The sequence below is a fragment of the Porites lutea genome, chromosome 10 (assembly GCF_958299795.1).
Source record: "Porites lutea chromosome 10, jaPorLute2.1, whole genome shotgun sequence".
Lineage (NCBI taxonomy): Eukaryota > Metazoa > Cnidaria > Anthozoa > Scleractinia > Poritidae > Porites > Porites lutea.
Window position 1 is genome coordinate 2,248,293 of NC_133210.1, and position 11,141 is coordinate 2,259,433.

The 11,141-nt window shown below is 39.5% G+C and overlaps 1 protein-coding gene across 1 annotated transcript in view; it reads right to left on the reverse strand.

The window, feature by feature from the left end:
* Positions 1–937: 937 nt before the first annotated feature.
* LOC140950869 (uncharacterized) overlaps positions 938–11,141 on the reverse strand; it is a 10,358-nt gene continuing 154 nt past the window's right edge. The window contains exons 1-6 of the mRNA XM_073400089.1: positions 10,796–11,141; positions 8,756–8,988; positions 7,658–7,723; positions 5,404–5,588; positions 4,592–4,694; positions 938–1,347 (exon numbers count right to left, since the gene is read on the reverse strand). The exon at positions 10,796–11,141 is cut by the window's right edge and continues 154 nt beyond it. Of these exons, the coding sequence (XP_073256190.1) occupies positions 938–1,347; positions 4,592–4,694; positions 5,404–5,588; positions 7,658–7,723; positions 8,756–8,988; positions 10,796–11,141 (1,343 nt within the window). The remainder of the gene's footprint in view (positions 1,348–4,591; positions 4,695–5,403; positions 5,589–7,657; positions 7,724–8,755; positions 8,989–10,795) is intronic.

Here is an 11,141-nt window from a genome sequence, read left to right on the forward strand (position 1 = left end):
AAAATTATCTAACTTTAAGCCTGAAATATCGGAAGCCGAGTCAGAGGGACGGATTTCCTCTCATGGCCAATGAATCTCCTACCTTTTTCTCTCCATGCGTTCGGTCTGTTTTTACTTACGATTTTTCTGGGCCTGGTTTTCCTTGACCTCTCTAGAAGCTTCTTTCTGTTGGGGGAGTCGAGTTTTTCCTTCATCTGCTTTTGACGAAATCGGGTCTTCTGTGTGGTTATAGAAAAACAAAAGCGTGGAATGTACGAAATTAGTGTTGAAATGAACAGCCTGTACAACGCTCAGAGATTATTCACCTTCACCCTTGAAGGATCGGAAGTCAGAGAGATAGATTTCCTCTGATGGCCTATGAGTCTACTGCCTGGTTCTCTTTATACGTTCCGTCTATTTTTTAGTACTCTGTTGCGGGACTAGATGATATCTTATAAAAAAAAATCCATCAACTTAAAAAGATGAAAGTCAATTCGTGTTGAATTAGCCAATTCCAGGGAAGAACACGGGGAAGGGGTTAATGCCACCAACCCAAAGGCTGCCGGGTTTTTTGATTTTTCAGAACCATTTAATTTCAAGAAACTTTTTCCCTTCAGTGACTTTCATCTGTTCGTTGGAAAACTGTATATGGAGGCCATGTATTAAGCGGCCAGTTTTCTAAGTCCCGATTTTTTGCCCATACAAACGCTGTATATGTTTTGTAATTGTTTTGGCCACGTTTCCCTGAATTTTGTGTCGTAGAAAAAGTGTTTTTTCCGGATACTTCTACCTCGTTTAAGCAAATTGATTGACATGTTCTTTTCTTCTTTTCTTCAAAGAAAATTTAAATCTTTATCGTAAACCAATGAGCTCCAGAACTTTTAACAAACAGCCTCGAGCTCAGGGTTCTTTTTAACAATCATCACAGAAGGGAAAAAATGAAATTAAACAAATATGTTTAGGACTTGCCATCTTCAACAAATAAGTGATCTGTTTTGTTAGACGCTACAGTTCTTGGTTGTTTCTTTGCTGGCTGCTCCGAATGTTTGCTTAATAAATCCTCAGCGGTCTTTGCAGCAACCTTATGATCAAATACTGTTGTGTGTTCTAGAGAGGCTGGATTTCTCCACGCGCCTGTTCCAGCATTCTTGATAGCAGGGATCATTTGCACTCCCTCAGTACTGAGTTCGGCTTCATCAAAAGGTTCACCTCTTAGAGCTTTGCCGAGGCTCGTTTTCCCCACACGGTCTTGCCCTACGAGCAAAACCTTGACACGTTTATCATATGTACTACCACCAGTCTCAAGGGCTCTGTGATAAGCAGCAAGTGCTTTTTCTCCTCTAGCTCGCACAAAGGCTGGAATCAAATCTGAAAGTAACAAAAGAATCGGTTTAACAAATTAGAAGTGACATCGGGTTTCGTACTGATGTTAAGTAAGCTAGTCTCCAGACGCAATCGTTTATCGTTCTTGCAGCACTTAGAAAGCTAACTAAAGATTACTGCACAGTGATTGTTTCTTTAAAGATTAAGAGTTTACTTAGAAGTATGGAAAATTCAAGATTTATGCCACGATCCAGGAACGTAGCCAGACTTTTAACGCAGAAAATAGTAAAACAGAGAGGCTTTGAAACACCACATTGTAGTTTTGGCATTTTTCGAAAATTCAATCTTGTTTAAATCCAGACGAAGCGCTTGCCTCGTCTTGCCCCATGTCAGCTACGACTCTGCCATTAAGCTGGTACTTAGGCTGCATTTATAACGTATACTGCAAAGGGGGTGGGGAAGGAGGGGGAAAAGGATATTTTTCAAAGGGGCAAAATTTTTTCATTTCCCCCACATCATACAGAATTTTTTGACGCCCCCCCTCTTGACCAGAAAATGACAACCCCCCCCCCCCCAACCCAGTCTTGACGAGGAAAGTAAAATATGGGCAATATGATGAAATAGTGCGGGGATAAATGTCTAAAATATAAAATTATACTGAAATCAGTGCCACTTTGCCTACTCCACCGAAAGATTCAGGTTCTAGGCCCCGGTTGCATAAAACGCCCGTAACAGTTACGGGTATACGTACGTGTACTCGTAACTTAAGTGAGTTGCACTAAATCACTTACGTGGTCCACTTATTAGGGATTTCACTTAAGGTGACTCGACCCAGTCTTTTTGTGGGGGTACCATCCTAATTTGAAGCTCTCTGGTATCCCCACCTTTACGTTTATCGTAAGTCTAACACATAGAATGGATAACATATAGATCAATCTACAATATAACATAAAATTTTTGGCGATCGGAGTAAATGTCACGTGGTTACAATGCCACGCCCCTTGAGGTCTGAGTCGAAAATCTGCTGTTGCCGGCATTTTTTCGTGAAAATCTCTCGGCTAAACATAGTGCGCATTAGTGCCTTGCGGTGAACAGAGTTCCACCAAAATCGCAAAGACCCAATTCGAGAAATTCAGCGCTTTCCAAATTTAGGTCATAATTTATGCGAAAATGATAAGCAGACTTAACACGATTATATCTAATAAACTATGAGATTCATCCCTTTATTTTGGGCATCGTTATAACAGATGGGTCCTTGCAAGTCAGCAAAACGCTTTAGGGCCTTGTAAATGCGCGCGATTTCGAGCAAAGCAAACATATAGAATGTTCGAAGTCATGTCTTCCGTGATCGCCATCAAAATGTCCCATTCCATGACATTAAATAACCATGTCACTCGGAGATGTTGATAATGCTCAGCCTTGTTTTTTAACAGCGTCAGCATTTTTATCTGAAAAATACGAGTCTTCAAGTCTCTGCTCACAGTCACGTCTTTCTTACTGACGATAGAAACCTCAAGCAACCACAACAAGAACGTTAACAAAACAGGTACAAACAATGTTTATAACAGTCACTCATTCATTTTTTCTACAGTGGAACCTCGATTTAACGAACCTCTACATAACGAAAGCTTTTCTTCACCCCGGCAAAAATTACAGTAAAATGTATGGAACAGAACCTCGATTTAACCAATCTCCATTTAACGAAATCCTCGTTATAATTACAACTAACACAATCCAGAATCCTAATCGTGAGACATACCTCGATATAACGAATAAATGTCAACATATGATAAAGAAGAAAGCCGAACAGACTAACAAGGATAAAATTTATGCGTATAGTAGTTTTAAGCAGTTTTGTTTGCCTGTTCTTGAGTTTCTGGTGCCGTATAGCTATATACAGCTCAGTATTACACCAGGTATTACAGTAATTGTTCAGATCCGGTAATACTGGGTTTTGTAAATTAATCATTAACTATACCTCTGTAAAATGACCATTTTGGTTGATTTCCGAAAATTCGTTAAATCGAGGTCTTCGATTTAACAAGCAAACAAATACCGTATTAATTCGAGTAAACGACGCCCTCGAATAAACGCCGCACCTATTCAAAAGAATGAGGCGTTTACTCGAGGATAATAAGAAAAAGCTCGGTACAACTTGGTAATTTACACCATCCAGACATTTACGATTCTATCTCAGCAAAATGAGGGAGACATTGGTGAACCTTTAAATTACATAATATTTACAAACGATTTATACTAACTGTTGTCATTGATTTTTAAAAAAACGGTTTCGAAATAAAAGGCACCCTCGAATAAACGCCGCATTGGAAACGCGGAGAAACCAGAGTTTCGTTCACGGCACTGCTCCAGATCGGAGGGATATATTTTTCATACCCACAAGAAAATATAATTTCTCGTTAAACGTTTTTTTTTTGCCTATGGAAGTTAAAATTTCAAACAAGAAAGAAGTTGCATTATGGCCACTCACAAAAAATGTTCTGACTGTTTGAATTATAGGAAAGCGTCTTGAAACTCGCTCATGAGATATTTCCTGTGCGATTCACTCAAAGAATCAGCGACGTGGGACGGAATTTCAACATAATCCCAATTGAAATAGGGCAATCTCTTAATGATGCATTTCTTTGCAGTATGATATAAGCGATTTGTCTCCTTCTTTGACGCTTTCGCTTTCGACCAATCGCCATCAACAATTGCGTTTGACAGAACTCGATTTCGTATGATTTGCACGTCCTGGCTTCTTGTGGCAGGAACATCAAAACAAACTGATTTTCATTATGATGGATTTCAGCGAATGTCTGCCTTGCATGATTACTTGGTTCTACTCCACTGCTACAGTATCTTTCCGGCCTATACGAGTTTTTATTTCTAGCCCCTTTCTTTCCAGCTGTATTCTTTTTGACATCGTACTCTGCAAGGGCGGTGCGGCTTCCTTTCTTTGATTTCTTCTTAAGGAAATTAAAGTGGGTGGAGAGAATGGATTGACGTGCAGCCACAGCAATAGAGTGTTAACATATGTTGTCATGTCGATACCTGCCACAAACACATCCTACGTGGTCACTGTAAAAGGTCACCAGAACACTTCCATTCCTAGCACTTGGACTAGCTACTTCAAACTTTAGGTCGTCGCAGTAGTGATAGCAATTTGAGCAATTGAAAATTAACCCGAAAAAAATGTCGGGACTTAAACGGGATCGAAACAGTCACGGCGTTACTAGCAAAAAATGACAGAATTTCGTTTCATTTGTATAAACACGGTTAGAAACCTTACCAGCAGGATCGAGAGACACTGGATCTAGTACTACGGTTCCAGGATCCTGTGACAGAACGTCCTGAGCACTGGGGGCAGTGTCCCACTGCAACTCTGCCAGAATCTGTGTGGGTGGAAGAAGAGAACAAGGGGTGGTGAGCTAACAAGACGATCGAGCAGGGGAAAACTGTTCAGAAAGTTCTGAAAACGAACCCACAAAGTTAGAGGCCCAGGTTTCGAACCAAATCAAACTTGTGATCTTCAGCTGACTGGTGAAATCATTTGACCGCCCATAGTTAAAGGGAAAACTAAAATGACAAACTTTGGACCGTGCATTTGAGAAACTTTGTAGTAAGCTGTCGATAGCACACTGCTATCTAGACGGTGAGACCACACTAACTCCCGCGCTTAGAAAGCAGTGATAAGATCATTCACCTTAGTGAATGAGCAAAAACCGTTCCGCCTAGTGCATCCTTCAACTAAAGTGAAGCAAACGTTTCAAAACGACTTCTCTAGAACGAGCTGCCAGTGATATCTTTGTTTATTGTTGAGCGTTGTGGCCTTTTTTTTCACTAAGGAAGAGATTATACTGAATCGTCAGTTTCCGACTAATGACCTATATGTCCTAAAAACCTTCATTACAAGTAGGTTTAAGGGTGTAACGAGTAGTTGTAACACTCTAGCAGCCCTACGAAGGACAACAACTTTCATATTAAAAAGTTTGTGACAGATGAAAATAACTGATTCACAAAAACATCCTTGGTAAGATAAATCCTAAACGCCGTTTACCAATAATATTCAAGAAAGGCTTTGAGAATCCGACCCCATATTACCTCATCAACAGAAAAAAAATTCAACTCGAGTTCCTCCTGTGTCACTGAAGACAGACGGGCAGAACCACTGCCGGGGAGATACGGATCGCTACCCAAGGATCTCTCATAGGTATCAGGGGAGGAGTAATGCGGTGGATACTGAACGGGCGCTGTACGAATTGACGGTACTGCTAACATGGAATCAGCTGTAGAGGTTAAAAGGAAAAAATAATGATCCTAGAAGTAAGGTGATGGTATACGTAAAGGTTAACCACTTATTTGAATTTTCAGATTCATGAACTTCAAGAACATTTTTCCTTTCCTAAGTTACCCCCCCCCCCCCCCCCCCCCCCTCCTCGTTTTACTACACAATAAATCCAGGACTGTCTATCTGAGACATTATAGAAAAGAGATTATAGGAGAAACGTGCCTGGCGACAGGGCTCCAGTACCAACTGTTTAATAAGTCTTAACATCAAAAAAACAATTAGTGGAAATTGATATGAAAATATGATCGTCGCAGTAGTGACAGCAATTTGAGCAAGTGAAAATTAACCCGAAAAAAATGTCGGGACTTTAACGGGATCGAAACAGTCCGTGGTTTTGAGGGGGGTCTTCGTTTTCTACACACCCGGGAAATTGTGTAGAGAACGAAGACCCTGGTCGAAATTTTGTATAATTGGAAATCGTCAGGAGCTATGTTGTTTCTTACACTCATTTAATGTCTAGAAGTCGTTAAAAGGAGTTTCCAACCGTTTCCAAGTGATTTTGAGGGGGGTCTTCGTTTTCTACACACCGGGGGGATTATGTAGAAAGCGAAGACCCTGGTGGAAATTTTTTTATAATTGAGAATTGTCAGGAGCCGTGTTGTTTCTTATCAGTCCTTTAGTGTCTAGAAGTCATTAAAAGCAGTTTCCCTCCGTTTCCAAGTGATTTTGAGGGGGGTCTTCGTTTTCTACACACCGGGGGGATTGTGTAGAAAACGAAGACCCTGGTCGAAATTTTGTATAATTGAAGATATTGTTGTTTCTTACACATCTAAGGTCGAGATACCCGTTTCTAGATATTTATAAGTGATTTAGAGGGGGGTCTTCGTTCTTGGGTCTTAGGTCTTAGGTCGTTTTCTACCCACCCAGCAGTTTTGTCCATCTAACGATTCACATCTACGTGTAAGAGGATTGTGAAAAGAATTCGGGCAAATAGATCGCAGTTCTCAAGAGGTCGTCAGCTAATGTTTCTCCGGGAATAAATTTTAGCGCATCGATTTTACAATAATTTCTTTATGTCGAACATGAATCTTGTTTGCGGACTCGATTCCAGAATAGTCTGATAAAAATTTAAGCTAATCGAGAACGAACGTCGTCTATCTGTAAACAGCTTTATGCAAATTTCTGTTGAAGTTAATGAGCACTTCGCGATAAAGCGTTACGCGACGACCCAAACGAAAGCTCTGCTGTATATTTATTGACTTCTGATGATAAACACGCTGTTTGTGGAACAGGTTTCCCCCCAAATCGGCTTCTTTACTGAAAGTATTTAGCGCTGTTCTCCTTTGTGGAGGAAACTTTCGATCACGTGCCGGGCAACAAAAAAGATCACGTTTCACCGATATGCAGATATGAGACAAACCTTGCGGATTTCAGACACCGCCGTATGATGTTACTCAAGGTATAACGGACATGAAAACGGGCAAAAACCGCGGAAAGGAACTCAAGAACGTGTGAATGAATTTTTCACAAACTTGCCGCCAAAAACCTAAAAGTCAATGCACTACAATGATCTATTTCCAGTGTAATTCGATATTCCATAGGCATAGTATCCATTATTTGACAGGCGAAAATCGGAGTTTGTCCGGGCTAAAAAATGTTTGGCCGGTCACCGTTGTTTTAGCCCTGGATGATTGATCAATAATTTCCACGATTGATTGTTTGTGATGAACAATAATATATTAGGAAATCTCAGCCAAACACCACCAGCACTCAAAAATTCAGATTTTTCATTTTCTATAGTAGGCTCAGTCTCCATCAGCTATATTGTCTCAATGTGTGATTCCAGAAATGCACCTGCGATTTTCAGGTGGAGAAAATTGTTGGCACATTTAATAGGACACCCACAGCTAGAGACGGAGCCTACTTTTACCAAGGGAAATAGATTTTATAAACTCAGTTGATAAAACCACATATTGGTGTCTTATTCTGCCATCACCAATGTAGCACCACAGCTTCAATTTGGAAACTTCATGCTTTGTTTACTTATCAAAAGAACACATCCTGCACCTGAATGAGTTTGGAAACCCCTAAGTCTGCTAATGAGTGCAGGTGAAGGACCAGTCTGATCCGCAGCTTTACAGAAATAAGAAATTACAAATTATTAACAAGCAAATTAGCCATTACCAAAAGCCTGCTATGGGCAGCCTGTGTAGCTACAGTGAGATTTGATCTCCACTTTCAAAAGTTCTCATAGTTTTGTGTACCCTTCATAATCATTTGTGTTTGTAGTAACTGTTAGTTGAATTGAACTGTATCGGGGTCAGGTTAGGGTGGGTAACCCCACTATAGGTAACATTATAACCCAGTACAACTTGCCACATGGATAGGTGGCCTGCATCTAAACCGGCTCCTGCGCCAGTGTACATAGTTTTAGCTGGTGAGGAGGGTTGGCATGTCACCCAGCAGATATAAAGAGAAAACCTGTCAAAGGACCGATGAGCTCCTTGCGAGCCAATGGCCACCATACAAACACCACACTATTCGCCATTTGCACATGTCTCATAATACACCTTGTTTACCACCCCCCCCCCCCCCCCCCCCCACCACAACAAAAATTGTGCATGAGAATTGACTTCAATTTCTCTTGGGACCACTATAATGCCCAAGAGAAATCAAAAACAAAATGTAATACATGAGAAATGTGCAAATGGTGAATGAATGCTCTTTAGCCTTGTAGGGCCATTTCCCTAAGAAATGGAAAACTCTGAACCACAGGCATTGCAAAACGCAGACATATTCAGCAAACCAAAAGGATATCCTGGCTGAAAGGGCAGCATGATGATGATGCTGATCAACAATCATAACAAATGACTAAACGCCCTTTACAGTCACAATAACCAATAACAAATAACTTTGCAGCCTCCATCTGAGGCCTCGTCCACATGGCTCTGGATATTTTTGAAACTGCACATCTTTTATCTGGATTAATGTAGACAGAGCCTTAAACAGCTATGGAGAGTGGTTTCAAAACAATGTGGTTTCAGTGACCAGATTCATTGGTTTTGTGTGGATGAAGAACAGATTTGTGTAAAAAAGTATGCTGTTTCAAAAGTATCTGGATTTGTGTGGATGTGGCCTAAATTTGCTACACCTATCAATTTTCACCTTCAATTACACCACCCATGCAATCTTGACACAAGTCGTATTCACATTCTGGGCAATGCCATGGGTAAGGATCCAATGGATTATTATGAACAGAACAACAGTTATCACACATCCAACCGTACTGGGCATACACACGATGCGAGTTAGCTTTGTAAAGCGGATGCTGGTGAAGTGGTGTGTTTTGTGGTTTAAAATATCCTTGACAGACATCAAATTCACAAAGCCGAGAGAATCTAAAAGAGTACAAATGTCAGTAAGTTAGCACAGTTTGTATAATGACACTAAATCTGAATCCACTATGATGAACTACAAAAATTATATATATATGTAGTATGAAGTCTATCAACCAAAGATGTATTTATATACGAGAGTAGTTGCTATTCTGGGTTTGGATATCAAAGCATCAGATCAATTAATGTTCTTTTTTTCCATAGAAGTCTGGTTACTACTTACAAATTTACCTCATAGTGCTTGCCAATGATTTAAAGATTAATTTTGATCCAATAGAGGTGTTTTCAAAGTTGCCATTAAAGAACACTTTGATACTAGTTTTTTTTTTCTTGCCTTACTTGTCGTCAACTCCTGCTAAACTTTCTTTGAGGCTTTCATTTGCTCAATCCAGAATAATCTTGAGAAATGAGTACAGAGTGAGCGCCACATTGAATAAAGGAACAAAACAATGTGACATTTACCAAGCAACTAAGTTGACAACTTGCAATTTTAGGCCCCTAAATGTTTCACTACTTGCAGGCATGACCAAAATAGTGGCAGCTTGCAGCGTCCAAATGTGGTGTTTTTTAATCCTTGGTTTTGTGAACACTAGCTATTCTTAGCTAGTAATTGTGTGGCAACTTATTTCCCTCCAAAAATTAGCCCCTCAAAAAGGCCTTTGAAGTATATTTTCAGATTATATTAGGCTATACAAAAGCAATAAGCCTCAGATGTGTCCTTCCTTCAACAACAGTTTTCTCCTAACAATACATACTAACGATATCAATACATATTTAAATGAAGATATGATAGTTGCAGTGGTAATTGCAATTTTAATAAGCAATTGCAAATTAACCCTCCAAAAAATCGTTTGTGACTTCAAAGTGATTTGAACCCATGGCCTCTGCGTTAGCGCTGCAGTGCTCCACCATTAATACATACCTGTATCTATAATACATACTCAAGACAAAAGGTTATGAGAAGCAATAAAATGATCACTAAACGAAAAGTGTTTTTAAATCTTTTAACAAATTGATTCTCTCAGCTTATTTTTTAAGAAAGAAATGTGTGGAGATCAGTCTGGAGAATTTGTATGTGGATATCAGGGTTCAAAACAGGGGGTGGGGGGGGAACACTTGCCCGCTATATACAGTGGAACCTCAATTTAACGAACCTCTATATGCCAAAGTCCTTGGTATAACAAACGATTTTCTTCAGCTGATCCAAAATTACAAAAAAATGTGTGGAACAGAACCTCGATATAATGAACCTTGATTTAACGAAATCCTTGTTATAATGAACACAATCTAGAAAAGCGAACATAAAATATACCTCGTCATAAAAAATAAATGTCAACATGTGACTGAAAGATAGCTAAAGAGGAATGTGAAACAGGCCAATGAGGATAAAACTTATCTGTACAGTAGTTTTAAGCAGTTTTGTTTGCCTGTTCTTGTGTTTCTAGTGCTGTAGCAACGTACAGCTCTGAACTGAGACAATAGCTTCATATGCAAATGTTTATTACAGAAATTGGTCAGATCAGGAAATGCTGGACATTGGAAATTAATCATTAACTATACCTTAATATAATTAACATTTTGCTTGTTTTCCTAAAACTTTGTTAAACCAAAGTTTTCAAAATAATGAACCCTCAATATTGCGAACAAATTTCTCCAGTTTCTTGGCACTTCATTAAATTGAGGTTCCACTGTAGATACTATTCATTTTCCTGAGAATTCTTTTAAATAACACAAAACTTCACAGCAAAAAGGGATGGATGGCCATGGTTCCCTTGGCCAACCCCTAAATCAAGAAAGGACTAGCACCTACTTTTTGAAAGGCCTACTCTGAAAGCCACAAACATCACACACCCAACTACCTCCTGAAACTGTATAAACGAGTGACGTGTCCACTAACCTTAAAAATCTACGATGAGTTAGATGTTGACAGGACACATAACACTTTTGACAGATATCAAAGTCAGGACAGGCTAGGCAATGAAATGATATAGTTTCTCTTAATGTGTGACTTGTCTTCTTGCAAACTGCACACCTCCAAAGTCCATTTTGATTCTGATAAAATAGTCTGCTTGTTTCTACATAATACAGTGGATGGCGGTGAACTAAATAGTCTTCATATATATTACTGTCAGCACATGAATAGCAAAGATCAAAGT